General features: G+C 30.3%; 9 protein-coding genes across 9 annotated transcripts; 3 read left to right on the top strand and 6 right to left on the bottom strand.

The window, feature by feature from the left end:
• Positions 1-783: 783 nt before the first annotated feature.
• LOC128963895 (angio-associated migratory cell protein-like) lies at positions 784-2378 on the bottom strand. The gene is made up of 4 exons (XM_054310435.1): positions 2321-2378; positions 2097-2262; positions 1400-2023; positions 784-1321 (listed from the first exon to the last, which is right to left on the bottom strand). The coding sequence occupies exons 2-4, from the start codon at positions 2176-2178 to the stop codon at positions 786-788; spliced, it is 1242 nt and encodes a 413-aa protein (XP_054166410.1). The 5' UTR covers positions 2179-2262; positions 2321-2378; the 3' UTR covers positions 784-785.
• Positions 2379-2978: 600 nt separating this feature from the next.
• On the bottom strand, positions 2979-5222 carry LOC128964413 (cell cycle checkpoint control protein RAD9B-like). The gene is made up of 10 exons (XM_054311002.1): positions 5018-5222; positions 4857-4927; positions 4636-4752; positions 4422-4533; positions 4247-4346; positions 4043-4155; positions 3787-3946; positions 3570-3710; positions 3178-3472; positions 2979-3080 (listed from the first exon to the last, which is right to left on the bottom strand). The coding sequence occupies exons 1-10, from the start codon at positions 5049-5051 to the stop codon at positions 2979-2981; spliced, it is 1245 nt and encodes a 414-aa protein (XP_054166977.1). The 5' UTR covers positions 5052-5222.
• Positions 5223-5492: 270 nt separating this feature from the next.
• Positions 5493-6256, top strand: LOC128964439 (uncharacterized). The gene is made up of 3 exons (XM_054311031.1): positions 5493-5706; positions 5799-5910; positions 6013-6256. The coding sequence occupies exons 1-3, from the start codon at positions 5624-5626 to the stop codon at positions 6169-6171; spliced, it is 354 nt and encodes a 117-aa protein (XP_054167006.1). The 5' UTR covers positions 5493-5623; the 3' UTR covers positions 6172-6256.
• Positions 6257-6314: 58 nt separating this feature from the next.
• LOC128964438 (apoptosis-inducing factor 3-like) lies at positions 6315-9094 on the bottom strand. Its single transcript, XM_054311030.1, has 12 exons — positions 8955-9094; positions 8750-8865; positions 8538-8647; positions 8334-8460; positions 8112-8224; positions 7827-8005; positions 7595-7725; positions 7238-7492; positions 6985-7176; positions 6806-6904; positions 6565-6748; positions 6315-6488 (listed from the first exon to the last, which is right to left on the bottom strand). Exons 1-12 carry the CDS (start codon positions 9008-9010, stop codon positions 6440-6442), a joined length of 1611 nt encoding a protein of 536 aa, XP_054167005.1. The 5' UTR covers positions 9011-9094; the 3' UTR covers positions 6315-6439.
• A 2082-nt stretch (positions 9095-11176) lies between these two features.
• On the bottom strand, positions 11177-14708 carry LOC128964412 (protein tramtrack, beta isoform-like). Its single transcript, XM_054311001.1, has 5 exons — positions 14470-14708; positions 13235-14277; positions 13044-13155; positions 12805-12942; positions 11177-11403 (listed from the first exon to the last, which is right to left on the bottom strand). Exons 2-5 carry the CDS (start codon positions 14207-14209, stop codon positions 11177-11179), a joined length of 1452 nt encoding a protein of 483 aa, XP_054166976.1. The 5' UTR covers positions 14210-14277; positions 14470-14708.
• A 1257-nt stretch (positions 14709-15965) lies between these two features.
• LOC128963989 (NADH dehydrogenase [ubiquinone] 1 beta subcomplex subunit 10-like) lies at positions 15966-17193 on the top strand. The gene is made up of 4 exons (XM_054310543.1): positions 15966-16233; positions 16345-16483; positions 16633-16796; positions 16982-17193. Exons 1-4 carry the CDS (start codon positions 16083-16085, stop codon positions 17089-17091), a joined length of 564 nt encoding a protein of 187 aa, XP_054166518.1. The 5' UTR covers positions 15966-16082; the 3' UTR covers positions 17092-17193.
• Positions 17194-17263: 70 nt separating this feature from the next.
• On the bottom strand, positions 17264-19735 carry LOC128963986 (uncharacterized). Its single transcript, XM_054310539.1, has 2 exons — positions 17727-19735; positions 17264-17643 (listed from the first exon to the last, which is right to left on the bottom strand). Exons 1-2 carry the CDS (start codon positions 19554-19556, stop codon positions 17314-17316), a joined length of 2160 nt encoding a protein of 719 aa, XP_054166514.1. The 5' UTR covers positions 19557-19735; the 3' UTR covers positions 17264-17313.
• A 58-nt stretch (positions 19736-19793) lies between these two features.
• Positions 19794-21216, top strand: LOC128963987 (store-operated calcium entry-associated regulatory factor-like). Its single transcript, XM_054310541.1, has 2 exons — positions 19794-19872; positions 19943-21216. Exon 2 carries the CDS (start codon positions 19989-19991, stop codon positions 20955-20957), a length of 969 nt encoding a protein of 322 aa, XP_054166516.1. The 5' UTR covers positions 19794-19872; positions 19943-19988; the 3' UTR covers positions 20958-21216.
• Positions 21217-22162: 946 nt separating this feature from the next.
• Positions 22163-25629, bottom strand: LOC128963985 (inactive rhomboid protein 1-like). Its single transcript, XM_054310538.1, has 11 exons — positions 25298-25629; positions 25068-25191; positions 24750-24965; positions 24297-24635; positions 23886-24218; positions 23668-23829; positions 23446-23592; positions 23261-23351; positions 23079-23158; positions 22731-22985; positions 22163-22666 (listed from the first exon to the last, which is right to left on the bottom strand). Exons 1-11 carry the CDS (start codon positions 25618-25620, stop codon positions 22229-22231), a joined length of 2508 nt encoding a protein of 835 aa, XP_054166513.1. The 5' UTR covers positions 25621-25629; the 3' UTR covers positions 22163-22228.
• Between the last annotated feature and the right edge of the window lie 977 nt (positions 25630-26606).

The following is a 26606-nucleotide window of genomic DNA, read 5'->3' as shown; positions in this document are numbered from 1 at the left end:
ATACAAATTTAAATTTTTGAAATTCATTTTTAAAAAAAAATATTAAGAATAATGTAATATTATATAAAGTATGCTGGCTAAATTATTTAAATATTCAATACATGTTTGATAATAAATATAACAAAATCTAAACTTATTTGAATCAATATAGAAAAAATATAAAATAATTTTAAAAAATTGTCTTACGGTAATTTAGAAAAAAAATTAATTAGACTTTATTAGATATAAAAGTTATTTGAAAAACGCAAGTAATAAAAATACTAAAGTTAATGAAAAAATATTAGTGAAAACTAAAAAAAATTACAATAAAATTTTAGATATTTTTATATTTGTTTAATTATTTTTGATTTTTTAGATAACACTGTTCATCACGTTAATATTTTTTAATATTTTAATTATTTTGCTTAATTTATATAAATACGATTTACTTTTTATATATATCACAGTTAATGTAATAATTAAAACTTATTGTAAATTATTATTTTCAATATATCTTTAAAATCTATAATGATAAGCATATTATTTTTTCTATAATAATGTGATAATGTATAAAACTTATAATATTTACCTGTTAACATAATTCATATACAATGTATATATAAATAAATTACCGTGGTAATTAAAATGAGCAATAAATCATATGATAATCATATGATTTTAGCTGTATTTATATTTGATATAAATTTTCTATACAAACAAAAAATATGATTCAAAAATTGGGAATAAATATAAATTTAATTTATTTATATTTAATAATAATAGAAAAATAGTGATAAACAAGAATCTTAAGGCAGAGAAAAAATTTTACAACAATTATCTTCGGAAGCGGTAACAGCTATTGTCGAATCTTTCGATATTTTCATATCCAATATCTGATCCAAATGTCCTTTTTTATTGCCAACAAGTTGGCCACTTCGGCCATCGTATATATTGATAATTCCATCTAAACCGGCCGTATATAAGATATGGGGACTATTGGTATCCCACGAGAGTTTCGATACACCGGAACTGTGTTTACAAGAGTGTCGTTTAATTTGTGTTGAAATATCCCATATATCGATGGATCCTTCGACAGTGCCGGTGGCCAATACCGATAGGGAAGAGTTTAGTCGTACACATTCAACGGAATCAACTAGTTCTTCAGTATCTTCGGCAGCATCGGCAACGGGGGCGACGTCGGCGCCGCACTGAAAAGTGGCCACAACTTTACCCGTTTGACTGTTTATCAATTTGGCTGTCGAGTCGACAGATGCCGACGCAATTAGGATATTGTCTGGCATACAATCTAACGATGTAATGGTGGCCGTATGTGCCGTTAAATCTAGAAACAAATGGTTCAATAATAGGATAATTTAAATGAAATAATTTCTTTTTAAAAAATAAATAAATAAAAACTAACCGCTGATGGCATGAATAACATTAACATTCTTCAGGTCCCAAATTCTGACCACACCGTCATCATAACCCATAACAATACGCTTGCCGTCGGGCAAACATTTGGCCGTAACGTTAGATTTGCCGAACGATTGAAATGTTTTGCATTCAAATGTCAACGATGTGGTCACTAGTTTCCACATCCAGGCATCGCCGGCCGATGTTCCGGCCAACAGTATATTGTTTGCCATCGGATGCCATAACATCCAATTGATTTCGTCGACTTCGAAGTCAAACAGTTTGGCGCCAGTCATGTCGTACACTTGTATCAGTCCGCTCATGTCGGCGGTGGCCACCAGCGAGTTATTGGCATTAAATTCGACACAAACTACTGAATCTTTATGGCCGTTGACGTCGAACACAACAGACATGTCTTGAGTTCGCCAAACAAACGCCATATCGTCTTCGCCACCGCTGACAACGTAGGCGTTATCACTGCTCAGATCACAACAGAGAACCGCTTTCTGATGTCCAGCAAAGCTGTTGACCGACTCGTCGACAACAGCTGTCGCTTCTTCATTGTCATTGTGGGCCTCTTCGTCGCTAGAATTCAGACCATCGATGTCTTCACTTTCGATGATTTCGATATCTGTTTCGTTTTCAAACAACAAAAACATTATGACATCAATTAACAAACAAACAAAAAATGTGTTAACAATTACCGTCATCGGGAGTGTCATCAATAAAATTATCATCGATATCGTCGGTGTTGTCGTCCATGAGTCTGGAGGCGTCGTTAATCATTGAAAGTCCTGTCAAGTAGTAGTAGTAGTAGTAATACAAGTCTATTACTACTCCTTTGTTTGCATCAGATTTGTGGTCAAAATACTAAATTATATGATAATTATTATCATATGATTTGGACTTTAAATTACATTTACATTACGTTTATTTACGTTAAATATATACAACACATGTCATCATTAATATACAGTAATATTATTGTCATTCAAAATACATTACATTTTCTATACATTAATATAAATACCATTCAATAACACACGTGCTATCTATGCGCACATACTATCTCTCTCTCTCTCTTTAAATAATAATTTACAATATTTATTGTAATTTAATAGCCGGTAGTTTGTGCCGCTTATTATGTTAAAACATATTATGTAAAATTATTATTTTATTTTATTTATTAAAAAATTTTGTTAAAAAATTTAATTATCAATTATTATCACTAATTTTTCACTATTTTTTAGCTAATAATGTTAGGTTAAAGTATTATAATATGTCAACTATTATAATAAAATTTATTTATTTAAATTTATGATCAAATAATAAAAATATAAAACTTTTTAGATAATAATGACAATAATAATTAAGAAATGTTTACAATGAATTATATTAATCAATTAATTATTCAGATTACGGTTTATTTTTATAAAAAATAAATAATTACATAAATAAAAGTTATTAAATCAAACAATTTAATGTTATTTAATGTTAAATAATCCGTAAGAAAATTATATATATATATTTAAAATACTAGTTAATCATAATTACTGTTTATTTAAGAAACAAATTGTTTATTTGTTTTAACATTCATCTTCTGATTCTGAAACTAAGACATCCCATTGAGTTGTCGATTGAGTGCACTCGTCGTCATCGAGTTGTGGATGGATTACACTTTTATGATACTAAATAATAATAATAATTAATCACAAAATAATTTTATAATCACATTAATTACATATCAATCAGATATACTACTACTACTACTACTACTGGCAATACCTGTCGAAGTGCGTCACCCGATAAGTTAAATGCTTCACCCGATTGGGTAACCGATTCCAATTGGCTAATCAATTGTTCAATAACATCGTCATCATTTTCATCAAATCCGTTTTCATCGTCATCATCATCATCACCAGTGTTTATAATTTGTTGATCATTATTGACACCACTATTACTATTGATTGTTTCACTATTATTATGATCGTTACTATCAGTTGCTGTTTGATGACTAGCGATAGTGTTTGTATTGTTGCCAACAACTGTTGTCGACTGATTATTGTTCCGATTGGACAAACTTTTTACAAAAACAACAAAAAAAAGCATTTGAATTACAGTATATGACATCAAACACTTTATACAATTAAAAAAAAAATATCATTCAATTCAAATACCTTAAATTAAAACTTTGATTTGATGTCTGATTCAGTGCCGGTGTTGGCGGGTTAGGACATTGGCTTTCGGGAAAGTCGTGTGTGGCCAGTATTAGTTTTGCCGAAAAGTAGTTATCAGAATGCGTACGGAATTCAATTGGTCTTCAATAAAAATAATAAATAATTTGTCAAAAAAACCAATACAAAAAAATGTCGGATAATATTTATAAATACATACTTTCCGGTCGCCTCAAAGTAACAATCGATACGTTGGTCGCGAAATAATGTAAATTCAATGAATGCCTTCAGATCTTTGACATCAAAAGTGACGGTAATTTCTTCGATAAAATTATAGTTATGAAACTCTCGGGCACTGTAGGCAAATGATGTCATTAAACCTATTTTAAAAATATATGGATTATAGTTAAGTATTTATACATTAAATCCAATTGATTAAAACAACAAAATTTTTTAAGACATATTTGTATGCATACTGTGCTCATCGACGTCGTCGTAATAATTCTTGAATAAGATCTGTTGTGATGTCAACCACAGTGTTATGTCTTTGGTATCGTTGGAAAAGTTGTGCAAACATTCAGATAATTGTCTTTTTTTTTAATTCATTGGTAAAATAGATTAATACAATGATATTATTATATCATAAAACAAAATGCTAGAAAAATAATAATAATAATTACTTGGATTGTACTTTGAATGTGGGATCAGGTGTTGCTATTCGTGAATTGTAGTGCAAAACCGTAGACTCCATGTATGGCACAAAGTATTCACGAGTGATGGCTAAGTAAGTGTGTGTTTGAATCAATTGATTAATATTTAATTATTTGTCATTATTTCCATCACTCAAATGCTTACCATTTGGACACTTCATCTCAAATACTACTCTTGGCATCGACTCATCCATTATTATAGTACAGCTGTCGACGCTTTTGTCTATATTGACGACACGGAAGACCAACATCATTGACTGTATAAAAACAAGATTGTCATCAATTGAAATATCATCAACAAAAAAAGTGATTATCATAATTGTGACAAAAAAATATCATATATTTTTAACGACAAATACTTTGAGAAATAGTTTGCATTTGGTTTCGCAATTGGACTCAAATGTGGCGAAGAATGATCTCTCGAAATGTAATTCAATGAAACCAGTCTTCAGACTATTGATGCACTGAAGTCTCATCTGAAACGATAGCATATAACGTATACGTCAAATAAATTGATAGGTTTGGATCAGTTTAGACAATAAAAAACATATATATATGATATTTATTTAATAATACGGACTGAATTTGTGTCCACACAGATGAGCACTTCATCCGATAGACGACAGAAGAGACGGACGGCTTTGGAGAAGACTTTACAACAAAACAAAAAATAATTTTTTTTTAAAAAAAGGTTTTCAAGACATGAATCAATTTAGTGATCAGTGATGACTGACTGATTACCTCTGAGATTTTGGCCAACTATTTTGCATTTCATTTTGTTGTCACCACTTATTGTCCACACAATCACATCCGACAATTGATCCGACAATTACAGAGAGAGACTGACAGTCAATAGCAATGTTTTTGTTGTTGTGATTGCAAAATGTGTTGCAATTATTGTCATTCAATTCAATTGTTTGTTTTGTTTTTCATTATTTGCGCCCAATTTATAAACAACTTTTTTTCGCAGCAATAATAACGCATCAAAAAATACACAGTTTTAATATATTATCAAAAAAAATTGTATTTAAATAAAATTATATATTAATTAATTAATTAAAATATATATATATAATAAACACAATTAAACAATTGGTTTTTTAGCAAATTTAGTTAAACAAACATAAAAATCAAAACAAAAATTTATAATAAAATAACATTTTTTTTAACAAAAATAAAGTTATTATATAACATAATGTTTGTCATCATTGATATACCAATCACTGTATTCACACATTTGTTTGTTGTGTTTATTATTTAATAAATTAGCCGTCAATTGAATCGTCGGTTTCAAGTTTGTGACCAATCAATCAATCGGCGGACAACACACACACACACATACACACCATGCGATTGACATTACTGTTGCGGTCATTCAGACCCGAATATGTCGGTCCGATACCGAAATTTCCGGGAAATGCACAGACCGGGTATGTGTTTGACAATTTGATTCAATTGTATTATTAATTTAATTAATTAACTTTTTGTGTCCACTTTTTACTGATGGCCATACATTACACAGTAAGCACCGGTATGTACCGAAAGTGACGTTAGGCAAGAAGTTATCGTTGTTCATACAGATGAAACACGAGGAACAAGTGATTAAATACCTGAGCAAACCGTACGTCACTGAGGTATGCGATTATATACGATGCCGTCAATTACGGTAACTACTATCATATAACTCCCGATAATTAACTGTCCACTTTGTTTTGATTGACCGCCGCCGTCGCCAGCAACAAGAAAACGCATACTTGGCCTCAATCGGTCGCAAGCGGCCACAGTATTGGGACGATTTTCTTAGGCGACCAATAGAGAGACCACTCAAACAGTACTATGCGGCCGATTATCTCCAGAAGATTGATTACTCCAGAAGTTTTGAGATCGAAGAATAGATTTTTTAGATTTAACCGATAGACCCATTGATTGATTGATTGATTGATTAGTCATTTATTATATATATAATTATTTTATTTCCTAAACAGTATATAATATTATAAATCATATAAATCTTTATATATATATATCATATTAGTAAATTAAAATGCTATCAAAAAAAATTTATTGTGAATTAGTGATCAATTTAAAAAAAAATAATAATGTTGTCATATGATTATTTCTACGGTAGTATCGGTAATAATAACACTAATAATAATCATCATATTATTTTGGTTGTCCACTCATCGACTTGATCCACGCTTTCGGATCAGATCTATTCCGATAGATAATAATAATTATATAATTATAACATTTTTTAATTTGTGACACAAAATAAAAAAAATTTATACTTTATTTCCTTAGCCGTCAATGTCTTTCCACTTCTAAGGAAAGCTGTAAACAAAGTGGCTATCGGGTCGTTGGCTATTGTGGCCACTGCGACCACATTTTCGGCATTATCAATATAATAGGCAATAAACTTAAACTCTTCAACATTGCCGTCTATTATGATATCTTTGAATCCCTCGTTATTTCCTTCAATAATAATAACAATATTTTATTATAAACTTTTGCAAATTGAATATAAAAAACCTGCAAATCGTAGTCCTTTGCCGAACATCATTGACCAGAAAAATGGTACCGATTTTAGATCCGATGTCTTGACTAACATACTGAGTGCTGCGCTCTTACCTATTAATGATTAACAGGTCATTGATATAAATTTATGTACTGAATGGTAAATTGTTTGTTTTTTTGCGGGGCAAACAAACCGTGAGATTGTGCAGTCTGCCAGTGGCCAACATTGACAATACTTTGGTTAACAATTGACAGCTCATAGCGAACAACATCGCCGCCGGCGAACACATTCTTTTCGGAAGTTTCAAAATTTTTGTCGACCAATATATACGACTTATCCATTTTGATGTCCGTTCCCTTCAGATAATCGGTATTTGGTTCACCACCTGTTGTATACAGAAGTTATTCAAATTAATTAATTATTTTTTTTGTCAACAAATCTCTAACCAATTCCAATCACACAAAGATCTGCGTTAAGAACTTCATCGTTGGTAAGAATAATAGTCTTCAGTTGGTTGTCGTTATCGCCACAGAACTCTTTGACACCGCATTCTGTGTAGAATTTTATGCCCTTTGATTCGTATAGTTTGCGAAATTGTTCACCAATTTGTTGGCCTAATGTCAAGGCAAACGGATATTTGCTTTTACCGATTATTGACAACGATTTTGCTTTGCCATTGAGATAGGCTGCCACTTCCATACCTTATATACAACAGTATTATATAATAATTTAGACCCCATTTTATACATGTATAACATTATTTTTTATAAAAAATAAAGTTCTGGTAATTATTAGCTAATTACCGATAAAAGAAGTGCCAATAATCACTACATCCTTATTGGGGCCATTTTCGGCAATAAAGTTGGCGTCCAAATGAGTCCGAAGATAGCAAATGTTTTTCAAATTGTTTCCCTTCGCGTCATATGTTTTTGGTCTATAATTTTTTTATTCATAATATTATTAATTATCATTTTTTTATAAAAAAAACAACAAATTCCTTATTATTATTATATTTATTAGATTTTTAGTCCATACCTAACACCGGTACCCAAGAATATTCTGTCAAAGTTAACAACTGATCCATTATCTAATTGAATCGATTTCTCTTTGGTGTTCAACTTCTCAACCGTTGCATTCAAAATCACTTCGATATTTGCTTTGTTTAAGAAGTCTTCAGACCGGAGAAGCAAGTCTTTGACTTTAGATGTTAAAGTCTTTTCCAATTAAAAAAAAACAAAACAAAAATCATTTAATTTATTATAAATTTTTTTTAGTAGAAAACACCAAATAATAATTAACATTATTATTATCATTTCATACTTTACTCAATTTGGTCCTATCATATGGATAGCTGTCCTCACTGGAGATCAAGACAACTCTGCCGGTAAAGCCTTCCTGTCTCAGTGTTTCGGCGCATTGCAAACCGGCCGGTCCTACCACACAAGGGATGGGATGTCGGAGATAATTATCAAATGACAGAAATTATTATATCAACAATTAAATCTTTAGAAACTGTTAAATACCAATTCAATAGACACTTACCGCCGCCGACGATCACAAATGTCAAAACATTATTGTCATTTTTAGGGCTTAACGACTTGACACGAAAACTTTGTTTCAGATCGGCTTTCTTGGCTCTGACCATCACATTATCACCTTTAACAATGACCTACATAAACATCAAATAAACAAAGTCGTTAAGATACCATCGGATCAATTGAATGGATAGTAAAATGGGTTGCGAACCTCGTGTACGGGTAAACTATCACAGCCGGGAAAGTCTTCAATATCGCCGGTAATTATGTTGAAAGTTGCGGCGTGCCACGGACACGATAGCTGATGGCCACATAATACACCTGTCGATAGGATGTTTGGATAGATAGATAATATTATTATTAAACACTTTTGTGATGAGAGAGACCGGCAATATGATAACAGATATGATTTATATGACATACCATTGACCAGAGGTGCCCCATAATGGCTGCACTTGTGTCCGATAGCCATAAACTTGTCGTCCTGTTTGATCACCAATACTTTGCCGCCGTCTTCTGCCAAATCAAATACCCGTTTCCTTTTGTTTCGTAAAATTTTTAAAAAAATAAATAAAACAATTAGTTATTATCACCAAAAAAGAGAAAACAGATTAAATCAAATACAAACTCATTGTTTTGTAGATCACTAGTCTTACAGACGATTTGTTCAACGATATCACCCATTATTGCTGTTCAACGGTCAGTGAAGATATTGTGTGGTAAAAGTTGTCTTCAAATTTAGATGCAATTGTCTCGTAAGTTATTAACGATAAAACATTATTATTATTATTATAATTATATTTTATATTAATCTCTTATTTGATTATATAATTATTATTATAATGTGACCGCTATTTACTGTACCACACAGTCAGCGATTGCTTATATAAAAACTGATAGTTTTATTAAATTATTAGTTATTTAATATGTTTTTAATATTGTTTAATAAAAATAAAACAATGTTATCATTAAAGCCCTAAAGCTTAATGTTGAGTGCAATTTAACTGTCGATTTAAAAATCAATCTTTTATTTCAAACGCTTATCAAAGCAATTATATATATATTATATATAGTATATTAATAAAAATATTTTTATTATTAATATTTTAATTAATAAAACTATATTTAGACTTTTATATCATACAAAAATTTACTGTAGTATTTTAGTGGGAGAGTATAAGTGTTAACAAACAAAAAATTATTAAACATATCTTAATTATAAGTTATAACATAATAAATCTTAATAATTTTCTTAATTATATACAGTATATATATAAGTTTTATGATAATATATTTAAACTTGTTTTCTACAAGGTTATATTAATTAATTAATCATTATTATTATTAATTTATGCAATAGTTGATCTAAAAAAATAAATAAATATTACATTAACTGTACAAAATTATTGATGCAAACAGTTATGCAATGTTATGTATGTGTGTGTGTTGTATAACATAACAAAAATATTTCAATGACATGTCATTTTATTGTTATTTTACACACACATAGATTACGATCATGGTTATTTTATTATGTAAAAAAAATTAATAGTAGTTTTTATATCAATGAGATTTATTATGGGCCATAAAAAATTAATTTGTAAAAAAAATTTTTGTTACAAATTATTTATATAACTTTTTATCACAATTTATTAAATATGATAATTAATACTGTATTTATCGGTATATATTACCGGTATGATACTTGTATAAAAAAAATTATTATTATAGATGTATAAAATATAATTTATAATTTTTTTTATAAAGTTAAAATTAATGTATTTATTAAACAGTATAATTGATAAATGTAATTTATTTTTATCAATTTTTTTGATGATTAATTGATAACTGTCTATTTAACTTGTCATTTAAAAAAAAACTTATATTAAGTACAAATTAAATTTAACTATACATTTACAAAAATATACATATAATAAATTAACATAAAATGTTTACCTGTAATCCTAGTTTATTTTACACAAAAAAAATTGAAATATTGTCCAAGTTAAACTTAAATATTTAATAATATATTATTATAATATACTGTATATAACATGTAACTTATATAGATATTTTTTTGTTAATTTTTTTATTAATTGTTTTAAATTTGTCTAAAAATATAAATAATAAAAAAATAATTAATCAAGTAATTAAATAAATAAATAAATAACTTCCTTATTAAATAAGTTTAAAAGTTATTTTCATTTTTTATTGAAACCATTTTACAACAAATAATATTACATTGTTTAACATTTTTCCGTATTTATCTGAATAATGAAGTGATATTTTTAAATATTAAATTAGTGTAAATACTGTATTATAATTTAATAAATGAATATTATAATATTTTTTATCATTGAATATTAATTGACAATTGTTAATTAATTATATATATATATATATATTAGCTATAATTTAATAACATACAATTATTGTATATCATATACTGTATTTATATATATTATTCATTATATATCAATGTGAAATATAAAACATCAATTATTATGATAATAATGATAATATTAAAAACAACAACAATAAAAACAACAATTAATTGGCAGTTTTAATAATATATATATATTGATATATATATTATTTTAACTAATAAGTCTCTTTTAAATATAGTGATTAAATAACGTATTTAATTAAAAACAAACATAAACAAATTGATTTTCAAATAAAATTATATAATAAAATTTATAATAATGACAAAACAAAAATATTCATAAAGATATGATAATAATAATAATTAATATATATTAATAATTGAAAAGTTAATACCATATATTATTTTAATAATAAAATATAAAACCAAAAAAAACAAAACTAAATAAAATAAAAAATTTAAGATCAGATGTTGTGCTCAGAGATCAAATGATTGTTGAGTTTGTCTTTTCTCTTAAACTTTCGGCAACAGATCTGGCACTGGAAGAGCACTCCGACGTGTACTTCATTGATATGTCTTCTCAGGTTTACAATCCTTTTGTTACAAAACGGACATTCGCTACGACTGTCGGCGTATCTCATGTTTGGCATCGATTGATAGCCCATTGATCTCAATGATCGTCTTTTACCACCTATTAGTTGATCATAAAATCATGAAATAGAGAGAGAGAGAGAGAGAGAGAGAGAGAGAGAGAGAGAGAGAGAGAAATAGATAGATAGAGAGAAAACACAATTGTTTCTTATAATTCAAAAAACATTTATTTTATTTATTATTGTTATGTAATAATTCGTTTCAAATAACATTATATTTGGTTTTTAGGGGATAATTAAAATGAATAATAATAAATAGTTTTATAATCGATTGAATCAATTAAATTATATATATATATATTTCATAGATCTGTATTTAGGAATTCAATTATTATAGTTTAATAATAATATTAATAATAATTAATTATAATTATAAAAATATGTTTTACTATTATATACGTATATATATATATATATATATTAGATTATTTTTTTCTATATATATATAATAGTGTAAAAACCGGTGGCCAATTATATTATTAATTACTATATTTAAATATATTTATATATATAATATATAAAATAAATATGAGCAATAAATATGACAATTAATGGTGATATAAATATAAATACATAATAAAAAATTAATAATTAATATATGATAATAGATAAATAATGAATTTTTTTTAAAGTGTGATTAAATGACATTTCTTTGATTAATTTATAATTAAAAATAAAACAAATAATAATAATAATAACAAAAATGTATAATTAATTAATTTACTGTATCTATTACTACAGTAATATTATATTATAAATTTATATATATATATATTATATACAAAAATAATAGTAATAATAATATGGTTATGAAATCGCATGCTTTAGTTTTTTATGCTCTTTTAGGTAATCCTTCCGGGAATAGGATTTCATACAGATTTCACATTCATATCTCTCTCGGTCTGTATAATGTCTGGCCATATGTCTTCTTAAACTGCTGTAAGCGGTGAATGTCAGATGACAGAGATGACAGACACATATCTTTCCTAAATATATATAAAATGGTTTCACAATAATAATATGATATATGGTTGCAATTAGTTGATTCATTATATGAGCGGCTAAATTATTTACATCCAACCCTCCCCCTAATCCCTCCCGCCCTCCCTCTCTTATATATGAATATATAAATTATAAATTACATAAATATCAAGCAATTAATAATATATTTAAAACTATCAAAATATCATATATATACATATATACAGTATAATTGTCCACCAAATATATAGTGGTCTTAATTAGAGCTAATAATTGTTTCAATCAATTATAAAATTTGAAATATGAATAATACAATTAAATATGTGATTTTTCTTGTTGGAGGGTTAGGGAGGTGTGTGTGTCAATAATACTTTAATATTATTATAGTTACGGTAAGTTACAGGAAAAATACTGTATGTTTAGAAACAACAATTTAACAAACAAACAAAATTTGTAAATACCTGTTTGTGCAGAACTGGGTCCGGCATTCATATTGGGATCGGTAGGACTCGACAATACAATAGACGAATCTTCTCGTAATACTAATGCGTTTGACATCTGTGATGACGAGTCATCAAATGAGACAATTGGCTTAACATCTGATTTATTGATTGATTGATTGAAATATAAAAATATCAGAAAATTATTTTCACAATTTATATCACAATTATTCACAAATCAATACAAATTAAATACTAACCAAACATGTCGTTAGATTCTTCTCCTTCTTCTAGTTCTTCTTCATCATCATTGATGGTCAACGCTAGTGCTGAACTGTGCTCTGAACTCGACGGCCACGTCGGCTCCAATTGCTATTTAACGGTAAATATATTATTAAGTAATCAGTTAGCGGTAATTAAAGATTTTTAAAACAATTCAATCAATCAATACATTTCCGTTATTAACTCGCTGTTGTTGTTGGTGGTGATGGTGTTCACTGTTGGGATCCATTAGTAGTGATTCATCATTGGCGTCGATGTCGTCGTCACGATTGGCAACCGCTGTTTCCATCAACTGTTGCTGAAACGATTGCTGTCGCCGTCGGGTTTGAATGATATTTAATACTTGAGATGAATCACATTTATTGGGCGTCGATTTATTGGTCACATTGGCATCGGAAGACAATTTTGCCGATCGCGAGGTCGACGTATCAGACAGTGGTGAGTTGTTATTATCTTTTGATTTCTTTTGAATTAACGATTCGTCACCACAACAACTGTCATCACTTTCGCCAGACATCATGGTATCGCTTTCACCGGAAAGTGATGTATTGTTGTTGTTATTGCTGTTTGTCGTATGATTGGCTCGTCTTCTTCTCTTCTTTCTGGTCACAACACCCGACATAGTTGTTGTCGACATCGGTGTCATCGGCTGTAATGATGCTGAAGATAATTGCGTGTCATTTGTACTCTTATTGTTACTGTTGTTGTTGTTGTTGCTGTTGTTGACCACCGACTTATTGGTCGGTGTCGACAACGAATCTGTTTGTTTGTCATTGACTTCAGTCAGTCCTTTGACTTTGAGTATCTCTGCCGTCTTCAACAGTGCCGCCAATTGGTTCTGCGAGACGTTTACTTCGCCGCAATACATAAAATTGATGATAGCTTTCAGATCATCCAGACGTATGTCTTTGAGTATAACAATCGGATGTTTGCACGGATTGGATACAAACAGATCCTTGAAATATGAACTACAAGCGGACAGTACCAGCTTATGGGCCTTCAAGAAGGTGCCATCGACTGCCAGAGTTACGTCGCAAAAGTCTTGGTCGTCGAGCAATTGGTTAAAAACTTTGACCATATTATTGGTGTGATTGTTCCACTTGAGACAGTATTGCTGTGCCATCATCGACATCAATGACATCATAGACAACACAACACACAAACACTAACACTAAACCATTCAAATAATAGGGTTTTTTGGACCAACAGATTCTGTATATGATATATACGGATGTGTTTGAAGAACCAGAAGTTACAATCAAATTAGATAATTAATTAATTAATTAATAAGTGATATCTTAATTGATAGTCCAACACAAATTGGTCAACAAAATAAATTGGTACCAGAAATGTGTGGATCAAACCATTTATGATTTAATTATCTAAGAATATATGTTAACCTACCTCTTATAGAGAGAGAGACGCGTGGATCTACTTCTTGAATGATATGTTGGAAGTAATTTAAAACCAAACCTAAGCCGTGTCTTAATGTCCTATATATTACGGACAATTACGGCAATTAATGGCCAGATATTATTATTATTTGACAATAGGTTTTTTTCACGGATAGCACTGGCAGTTATTTGTATGTGTTTGTCGTCTATGTATAATATGTGTGATGGGTATGCGCTCGCACTGGTAGGTCATCAACACTGTATGTGTGTGTATATATGTGTGTATGTGAATGGAGAGCTGGGATTTGATAGACATAGAGAAGCAAAGAGAGAGAGAGAGAGAGAGAGAGAGAGAGAGCACAGCCTTTTCACAGACAAAATCAATTGAATGTATGTATAGTTTGAATGAAATGGTTGTGCAGAGAATGTGTATGTAATGTATGGCATACTTACCACTTAAATGCTATGTATTTGTGTACAGAGTAGGTCTGGTTTTGCACTCAATATACAGTATAATACATACTATATAACCGACTCAACAGGTATTACATGACAACACCTAATCATACCATTCCTTTTACAGAAGAAAAAACACCAGTTTTTTCTAACATACCTTTTACCCGGACTTACTGTATATATATATAAGAGCTATAGTTATAATAATAATAATCATATTATTAGTTAAGTTTTTTTTTTGTATAGAAATTTTTGTGTGTATTTTCTTTGTTTGTAATAACGACAACAAAAATTGAACCAATTTTTTTCCTAAAACAAAATTTGCCCAGGTCATATTATATATAATTACGTAATTATATATACATGTATATATATTGTCAAAATATAATATTGATTTTTTTTTTTTTTTGATAAAATAAATTCAAAACTCTCAACAACTTTGATCGGAATTTTATTATTAAATTTAATTTGAAATAATTGAGAGAAAAAATTACCCAGACAATATATTAGTAGTTTTTTTCAAAAATAAATAAATAAAATAAATAATTTTACAATAAGTACTGTTTAGTTAAAAGTTTTAAAAAATATATCTACATATATATAAATTTAAAATAAATTCATACAATTACTCTAATTTATAAATAATTTCAAGTAATTAATGTATAATTTCAAGTAATTTTAAAAAAATATTTTTTTCAATTTAAAAAAACTCAACAAATATAATATATTCATACTTATATTAAATTAATACATTTAAAAAAAAAATAAAATTATTGTAATCATCATAATTACGATACTATTAATAATAAAAAAAATCAAATAGTTTTAAAAAATCAAATAATGGTTTAAATGTTTAGTTGGATAAAAAATAATTAGGTTTCATTGCAAACATATGAGCACACACTGTACACAATGTCTATATAGAACAGAATCTAATAAGTACAGTATGTCAGTAGAAAGCAGTGCTATATACTGTTTATATACAGTACTATATATTTATGTGTACGCTATATGTGTATTGGATTTTATAGCCTATGTTTATATAATGTGTTTATAAACAGTAATAACAAAACAAAGTCAATACAAATAATAATTGCATTGAAATTATAGTTTCAATTCATATTAAAAAAAACCGATTCAATTGAAGACATCTGAAGACAAGACACAATGCCGGAAGAAAATGACAGAGAAAAGAAAGAGATCCGCATGAATGACATGTTTGAGACACCGATATTGGACGATATGGTCCAGAGTCCGGCCGTCAAAGCGTTTAAAGTGATTGCCGCTGTTGTCGACGGACCCGTTGAATGGATCAGACGTAAGGATAATTTGATCACATTTTGATGGACTAATCCATTGAATGTGATAGTGTTGTTGTCAACTGATAATATGTTAATCATTTTTTTTAATACAATTGACACAAATTTAGACAATGTTGTTGAAAAATATCGCGGACCCAAACAATACTATTACCACAAACGCTTTCGTCGGGTACCCACTGTTGACCAATGCTATACCGATGACCAGGCCTGCATCTATGAGGCCAATGAACAATACAAACGAGACAAGTATGAGATTAGGATATAAATTATATGCTTCCGGAGTCCAGTCCAGACAGATACACACCATATTGTTTTCAACTTCTTTGACCAATTAAACAATTTATATCTTATTTTTGATTTCTCTCTCTCTCTCTCTCTCTCTCTCTCTCTTTCAGGAAAGTTGACGGACAGATCATCAATATATTGCGCTATCGTTTTGTCAATTGTACGACTTATGTCCGCAATGTCAACGACTTCTCTCACCTTAGAGACAATATACCGATCTGTGTGAAGGAGAAGAAAGACTACGATGACGCCCAACTCAACTATTACATCAAATGTATGTCCATTTTTTTGTTTAATTTGATATAAGACACAGTATTAGACACACACTTGTATAGATTGATTTTGAGCAAACAATTACCCAAATAGTTTTTTTAAAGGCCAGTTAGTTATATATATCTGCCATTATCTTATCGGTAGTAATATATGTTTTTCTCTAATTCCAACATTTGTTTGGATCAGATGGAGATTTGGGACACTTTCATACTGTTGTCGACGCTTTTATGAAACAAAAACATCGACTTATTTTCGAGAGAAGAGAAGCAGAGAAGAAGGCCAAAGCTGGACAATAGCTTAATAAGTAAATGTCTTCTGACATACAGTAAATATATTAGGGATTTGATTGACTCAAAACAGATATAAAAATATATTATTAATATTTGAAATAATTATTAGGGAATCGATTTGTTTTAATTGTTTAGTTAATAATAATAATAATAATAAATTGTATTTTATTTGCAAAAAAATATAATGTAGATTATAGTGTGTATTATAATTAAATTAATAAAAATTGTTTAACTTTTGAATTTATTTTGTTTGATATTGAATTTTTTCATCGATTTTTTATTCGTTGTTTTATTAGTTTCGGACAATTGTTTCGACTTATTCTTAACAGTCTTTACCAGATGTGTCCACGAACTTCTTAAGCCATTGTTATCATTATTATTGGATGATTGTTGACTCTTCTCTTGTTGTCTTTGTCTTTCATTAGACAAACTTTTCTCTCTTGATTTTTTCATTATCTGCTCGAATGCTTCGGTTCGCTTAAAGTGTGGATCAGATGGATCGACATTATAGTGATGTGATGTGTAAACAGCTCCGAAACGCGGGTCGTCGGAGTCAAACTGTTAATTAAATTGAAATAAAAAAACAACAAAAAATAATTACAATTAAAAGCAATTATTATTTTCATTATAACAACACTTACTTTAAATGAATCTTTAGGTTTGTTATTGTTTTTCTTTTTCATTTCATTTTCGACAATAGTTTTATAGTTAAAATGTCTCTTCTCATCGACTTCTTCTCCATCCATAAGTAGTAGTTCCAGTTCTGGATCAGTCTTTGATGAGTTTCTATCATTTTTCTTCTTATGCTTATTCTTACGTTTTTTGCTATTATTATTATTATTATTATTATTATTATTATTATCATTATTATCATTGAAGTTACTCTCTTTAACATCTTTATCGCTATCACCCAACTCTTCTTCTTCGTCTTCTTCTTCTTCATCATCTGATTGTTGTTTTCTTTTATTTTGTTTACGTTTGTCCTTATTTTCCAAATATTTTTGTTCAAATACTGAACAATCTTTTCGCTCTTTCTTTTCGACCACATCTTCAGCCATTTGATTGAGATTTGGTTCCCACGTAACCTCCATATCGATGTCGTCGTCGTCATTGTCACCATTCTTCTTACCATTTTTTGGTTCATTTAATGAAAACAATAGTTCTTTATATTTATTAATCTTTTCTCTAGTTTTAACGATTGTGTCGCCTCCAGGAACTGTCTCAGCATCTTCTTCTTCTTTCTCTTCATTTATTTCCTCATCATCTTCTTCCTCGTCCTCTTCATCAGAAGTGGCTAAATATGCTTTCAAGTCGTCGCCGTCGTCTTTAGCATCGAACGCACGTTCGAATGCATTCTTACGTTTGGGATCTGTTTCATCCCAAGTCATTCGTACTTTGCTCTGCTGAAGAGCACTGTTGATAAACTGTGGCGCCTTATATGTGGTCATATCAGGCATAGCGTAGCACTCAGACTTCGGTACCACCCCTTCTTCATCACCGAAAGTCATGTCATCGGGAATAAAGCGAAGATCGAGTGTCGACGAACTGCTCTCGTACTCCATACCATCAATTTCTTTGTAAAGTACATCAGCGGTGCCGCCATTATCGCACTCAACCACTGCATAGTAGTACTTCAGTCGTTCCAACTCATACTTTCTCAGTTCTTCCGAACTTTTAATCTCTTCATCGTCGTCATCAACATCTTCATTGTTCTCATCTTTTTCATTATCACTGGTTTCAATATCATTGTCAATAATATTAGTATCACTTTTGGTGGCCTTAATGAACTCAATCGGACCTTTTTCGGCCTCCACTTTCATTCGTTGCAAACCAAACTCCGACGGAAAAATTCTGACCGACACTACGGAACCGCCGGACGGCTTAAACGAATTGATCAAAACAAACAAATCGGTTGCATTAATACGATCCCAATCGATGTTACAAATGGCAAATCGTTTGGTCGCCACTTCTGTTTGCGGAACATCTTTGGCCCATTCGTTCCAATTGTGGTCAATCTCTTGACTGTCTTCATCATCGACATCGCTGTCCTCTTCTGATTCACTGCTACTCGATATGTTGTCGCTGTCCTCATCTGAATCGTCTCCTCTTGCGTTCATAACTTTTGGTTTCTTTGGAATTATCGTTTCAATGGCCACTTCTTCATCATTATTAACGTCATTGTCAATCACATCTTCACGTTTGTCTTCAACAACTTTGTCTTCTTCTTGTTTTTCTTGTTTTTCTTCTTCTTCATCGTCCAAATCATACATCTTCTTATAGCTGTCGGCATTCTTCACGCGTTTACCTCTTTTGTTGACCGCGTGTTTCAATTGAAATCTTTTTTCGGTAAACAACTTCTGAAAGCGTTTATCGATTTTAACTTTTTTGTCACTTTTGCGAAGTGTCCGAAATCTGGGATCAGTTAACACATGAGCAAAACGCTCGTCCGACGGATCGTTGTCTTTGACCATCTCTTCTTCTTTTGCTTCTTCCTTATCTCAATTAACTATCACTTTAATCGATCGATTGATCTGTCAATTGATGGATCAAATTAGTGATCGACTTATAAGACATACGACACAAACAACACATGGATTTTTAAAGACCACTGAAAACAACATGTGATTCACTGATGGACTGACTGTTCACTTATGACGTGACTATTTGTTTACCAATTCTTTCCTTCAAATAGTTTAATGACGTAATGAATAGTCAAAGAAATACATCCAATCAGTGATAGACAAGTCTTGACAATCATTTGGTTTTTTTTTATTATTAATATCAGCAGTAATTGACTGATTGATTGAGTCATACATTAAGTGATTTTCAATTGATATCTTATATATATTGTCAACAGATCTATACAATTACAACAGACTATCGATCGGGTGATTACCGTTTCAATGATGACCACCAAGAAGTTAATTTCGCCAACAATTTATTGGTCACCAATGTTTTTATCGGCGACGACGACGATGATAATCATCATCGCTTTCATCGGCGGTTTGGGTGTCGACTGTCGCAAGGATAAGATCAAATTGAAAGATGTCCAGGTATTGACACTGCGCCCGAACGAGTGGACAACTGGCCGCCGCTCGAGTTCTGTGCCGCAACTCAAATGTATTGGCGGCCATTGCGACGCCATTCGGGGCCAAAATGTTCAGTGCTATAATCGCGGATCAGACGGAAGAGATGTTCAGTGGGAATGTAAGGCACAGATCAACAGTAACTATAAGTTTGGAACCGTTGACGTAATCTGCGAGGGTTACGACTATCCCGACGACGACTATGTGTTGGTCGGCTCGTGCGGACTCGAGTACTCCATAGAGTCGAGTGGCGGCGGCGGAGGATTTGCTAGTGATTACGTCTACAGTAATCTGAAAAGCAAACCGACAAAAGGCTTTTCATTCGGGTTTATCCTAACAGCCGTTGCCCTCATATTTATCATATACTATGTATGTCTTCGGCGACCAAATCGCGATCCACCCACTGGTCAGCCGCCACGCAGCTCAACGCGAGCTCCACCGCCGCCCGGATTCCGATCGGACTACTACGACAACAACAGTCCCGGTAGTGGTAGTGGTTGTGGTTCCAGTTTTTCATCTTCGGGTCCCAGCTATGGGTTCAACACCGAAGGTCCGCAAACTAGAGCGGCTAACAATGGTAACGGATTTTTCTCGGGAATATTGGCCGGCGGAGCTCTCGGCTATTTGTTTGGTTCGCGAACTAATACCAACTACAATGACCAGAGTTCGTACTTCGATCGACGACACACTAGAAGTTCGCCGTTTTCATCGCCTTCGGGTGGTTATAGTTCATCGTCATCGACGACAACTACGACATCGGGTTTTGGCGGAACTAAAAGACGATAAGTTATATTATATGTATTGTTATATTGTATTCAATTGTTTTTATGGTTGTTTGGGGTTTGAATTGATTTTTTTAGGGGTGAAGTTGTTGTGTATATAATTAATTTTTGTACAAAAAAAACTGATAACTTATTTGTGTATAAGTAAATCAACATTTTGTTTATTATTTATAATTAAATTACTGGAAATTTATTATTTAAATACATTTACTGTTCAATATTATACGATAATATTATTTTAGATTATATATGTATACAAAAATTTTGACCCACCTTATTAACCCACCCTATATTTTTCGCCCCCTATTTTTTTAAAAAACACCATACTTAATTCTTTGATAATATTTTTAAACTATTAATACCATTATTTTTAATTAATTAATACTAATTTACTAATTTTTAATAACCTTGTGTTTTAATTTGCAATGTTTTTTTTTATTATTAACCAAGTCAATATTAATAAAGTTTTCAAAAAAACAAGTTTAAAAAATAAAGTATTTTTCCAACAACAACAAAAAATGTCCAAACAATTTACTTTATTGTAAATTGATTTATGTTTAATATCCCACAAATAACTAATTTATAAACTATCTAAAAAATATATTATACACACTGTATAATATACAGTACTGTATATATTTTAATACAATTTTTTTTATCAATATATGTTTATCTAATTTGTATCATAATTATTATTACGTCAACTTTAATATTTTTTAAAAATATACCTGTATAACAAAATTACAATATAATTACCAGTAATATGATAATAAAATTACATCATATTATCGGTAATTGGTTACTCCAATAGCAAAAAAAATAATGTCATAAATTGTTTGAATAATTAAAAAAGTTTATTTAGAATTTATAAGAAAATACATTTTATTAATAATATTATATAAATACGGTAAATAATATCTACATATAATTGTATATTTCTAATAAAATATGTATATTAGTAAAAAAAATTGTATTAATTTGTATTTATTTGATTAGCAAATGTTATATACATTTTTATAAATAATATGAATTATAATGCTTTCGATTGTTTAATTTGTAACACAAAAAATATATATATAAAAATTAAATGCTTAAATATTACTGGAATTATAAATAATAGTATTTAATATTTATAGTTTATCTTTATATCTCCCTGCAATAATTATTAGAATATTTAATATCAAAAATATATATAAATTTATAGTGTATATACTCTATATAATAGGATAATACTGTATATACATTATATACAGTATATATATGGATACTATCTGACTATAGGACATCGCTTCGGTACTTTTGGATGTCCTGATTTGCACACCAGTCACCCGTCAGTGGAATACAATTCAAATATTTGAAAAATTTAATGTCATAAATGGGATATTTATATAACATGACAAACAGTATGACTATAATCGATAGGACAGTTAGCAAACAACCAACTATTTGTATGATACGATGAGTTGGTGTCATTTTGGAACTACTCAGTTGAATGTATGGCATCACTGCGGCCGACAATAGCAAACCGATAATAAAGCCGGCGATGTGGGCATAGTTGTCTATCCAGGGTAGGAAACCCAATATAAGTAGGACACCGGCCACTAGCAATTGTTTGAGCAAAACGTGTACAGGATTTTCCATATATGACCACATGTTGATTAGTTCAATGAAAAAACAGGCCATCACTCCGTATAGAGAACCGGCTGGTCCCACCTTTTTTTTATATATAAAAAATAGTTTAATACAATTGTTATACAGTATACTATATAACACTAACTTCACCCTTCCATGGAAGGAATACAGCACTGGCCAGATAGCCGCCAATACCCGATCCAAAGTAGATGATCGATAAGCGCAGCCAACCGATATTTTTTTCAATCTTTCTCATTATAAAGTATTGAAACAGTACTGTAATCGCTAGATGTAGGATACCGGCGTGCAAGAAGATTGGTGTCCATATCCTATAGAATTGGTCGGGACTGTCGTCCGTATAGAATGGAATCATTCCGCAAACATCACGCATACACGACACCTATTTATCAACAAACAAAAAATTTGTTACCAGTAATTAAAAAATTATTTTGAAAAATCTTAATTTAAGAAATTAATATAATTATGGATCTACTTGTGAGCATAGAGTGGCCTCTTCGTGAAATCTTCCTTTTATGAAATTGCAATACTCACGAGTTGTTATGTGACATTCACCTACCAAACAAAACAAACAAACAATTTTTTTGTTTATTAAATTAGGATTTTATGAATTAATAATAAATATTTTTAAAAAAAGATAAATTGGTTTTACTGTACCGTAAATACCGAGACAACAGGGACGGGCAATTAGCTCACAGTTCATATGTTTTTCATAATATGAGTAGGGTGAACCTCGTTTGCGGCAAATCTAAGGGGTAGTTTGTTTTTTGTTATCAAAAAAAAAAATAATAATACCAAGGTAATTAATTGCAATTCATTTCAATGAAATAAATAACACTTACCGGCCATTTAGTTATATCGTCGGACCATTGGTACGGATCAATAGATGCTGGCTGTTCACAATAACGCGGGTCCTGACCGCATACGGGTCCCGATGATCGTTGTAGTGAGTTATGGCCGTCCCATTTGTACCATGTCGACAACAGGGTCTTATCAAATAAATATATAAAAACAACATTTCATTGCAAACATATCATCACAGGTATTGTTTATATCAAACGTACAGAACATTTATCTTTGAATGTCTGAACACAACCCGAGTTGTCATTTCTTATACAACAACCAGTCTCTCGTTCAGCTCTTCTTTCATCATCAATAATGTCATAAATTTTCTGATCCTTTCGCATACATGGCGTGTATTTTGCTCCCAGATGTATGAGATCAGCCTATTGTAACAAAATGTGATAATAATTATTATTTTTTGAATATCTCTTTCACTCACAGCTCGCGGTCCGATCCAAAAATTTCTCGATTCAAAGTAGTCGACCTGTTGTAGGGACAAACTCTTGACATAAACCAAACCATTGATTTGTTCAAAACCAGTGCCAATACTACCGAAACCATAGGAAGACAGCGCTATAATCATAATCAATATCTGGACAGTTGTTATCCAATAGGTAAAGAATGGCCGAAAGTCGTCGATGTGATCCTCAACAGCTTTGCGTTCTTCTTTAGTCAAATCTTCTTTAGCTCTTCGACCTAATAATCGATCGATAAATCCCTGACCGAAATGTTTACGATTAGAGTTATCCGTATTAAGAAGTTTGTCAATGAGCTAAACAATTGCAGATATTTTAAGAGAAAACAAAACAAATTTTTAAACATAAAATTTATTTTATTTTCTTATGGATACCATCTGTTGAAATGTTTTCTCTTCACGAATAGATTCTTGTCTATCAATATGCCAACCAATTGGTCGTTGCATTGCTGATCGAGCGTATCGACCATCGACTTCATTGTGTTCTTCCTCTTCATCTTCTTCTTCAGGCACTTGAGTTGGTTGATAAAAGAAGTCGTCATCAATTTGTCCGACCATTTCGGCTGATGGATAGAAAACACTGTCGGCCGTCGTTAAAGTTTGTGATCCGCCGCCGCCTCCGCCGGCTCTTATATCCAATGTTTCGTCATCTGATTCGGGTGTCGCTGCTGTTGTTTGTTGGTCAGCACGAGTTGATAAACTATTTTTCAGTGCCTTTTTTTGTGTTTGATTGATAATAATAATTAGATTTAGTATTTAATTTTTTACCATTTAACTACTACAACAGCAAACAAAATAATTCAATGACCAACAAAATAGGACATTTACATTGGACGCCATTGCGATCGCTTTGAATGTTATCTTAAGTGCCGGCCGTCTGGCAGTGTCTTCCTGTGGAACTGTTGTCGTCGTCGCTTCTGTCATGAGTTGTTGTCTGTTTTCTATAATATCCGTTAGTTTATTAGTAGCTAAAACACCGTCAATTTCATCAAAACCTGAAGATTCGATTGTTCCCATTCTAGTGGACATCTGAATGGGCTCTTCCTATCAACAAAAAAAATGGTACGAAAAATAAAATATCGGACATTAAAGACATGACAGAAAGAGTTAACAATAAAAATTAAAATAAAAGATTGAATCCCGTACTGAAACCGGTTGTCTAACTCGTCCAAAGTTACGCAATAGTCTTTGACGCCGTTGTCGCCAAATCTCATCGTTGGACGGATTGTTATCGATGCCGAAGAACTGTTTGGTGTGTTTTATGACATTACTATTATCATTGAATGAATTAATTAAAAACAATTAATCAGTTAATTCAAGTACCATTCAATGGTCACAATCCATCATCAGTGGTATATTTAAGATAACTCTCTTACTCTCTGATAGATTCAGTTCGGCTAACATTGCGTACAACTCGATGTCGTAGATCTGTCGGTTCCGATACCTGTCGGCGTACGGATGCGTTGTGCGGAACATTGAACAATGGATTCACGTGAACGGATGCCGCCCGATGGCCACCACCACCGCCGCCGCCAGTCTTTCCGTCTCTGTCGGCGGCGGCACTGGTATTGTCTGTGTTGTCAGTCATTGTCGGATCTAAACTGTGGGCGCGTCTGAAGTGGTGTTCATCGCTGTTATTGCTGTTATTATTATTATTATTATTATTACTATTGTTGTTGTTGTGGTTATTATCACTCATATTATTATTATTTGTGTTTTATTTTTTCAGTACAAAACTAATCATTCATTTTATATATTCATATATTTATTATACGATTATTATATTTACTAATAATATATGAATTTTTGTTTTAGAACTTTAAGTTTAGAAGAATACAGTAAAAGTAATAGTAATGTATTTATTGTTTGTTTTGTTTGCTTTATTATACTGTAGTGTAGTGTTCTATAACTGTACTAACAATGAATATACTGTATTATGTAATACATAATATGTATAATGCATTACACTATTGATGTATGCGTTTAGACAACTAATGTATGAATCCTTTTAATATATTAATATTTACATTAATAGACAAAATAATTTTTATATTGCATTTACTTTTAATTAATTACTAATACATGTATTAGTCATACAATAAAGTTACAAAAAAAATTAATACTATGTCCTATGAGTATTATTACTACATTATTAAATATTACATTTTTTTTAATATATAAATATAACGTTATTGTCTGAGAGATAGTAATTTTAATAATATTTAATCAGAAATTGTGTTTTTTAATATACCCTTAAAAAACTTTTTTTAAGCCAAAAATAATAGCAAAAATTATAACTACAATACATTTATTAGTTTGTTGTTGTTGTTGATTATTGATATCATAATTACTATTAATAATATAAAGTTTTTTATGTGAATTAATTTTTTAAACTGTAAAAATGTTATTAGTTTTATATATAATTATTATTGAAAACATGCATTTATTGTAACATTAATTAAATTAATTATACATATAATGTATTTTATGTTTTTTAAAAGTGATATTAAATTAAATTTTTGTTTATTACCACTAAAATTACAACCAATGACTCAAGTAATTTGACGCCTATTTGTTTCACAGTTTTAGTTTTACATTAAATTACAACATAATAAATATACTTATATTTATAATCAAAATTAAAACATAGTATTTATCAAAATATTGACAATAAAATGCATAGAC

Source organism: Oppia nitens, unplaced genomic scaffold, assembly GCF_028296485.1.
Source record: "Oppia nitens isolate AA-2021 unplaced genomic scaffold, nextdenovo-longstitch-racon4-pilon3 scaffold8_pilon_pilon_pilon, whole genome shotgun sequence".
Taxonomy (NCBI): domain Eukaryota; kingdom Metazoa; phylum Arthropoda; class Arachnida; order Sarcoptiformes; family Oppiidae; genus Oppia; species Oppia nitens.
Note: the sequence above shows the minus strand (reverse complement) of the source record. Positions and strands in the feature narration are given on the sequence as shown.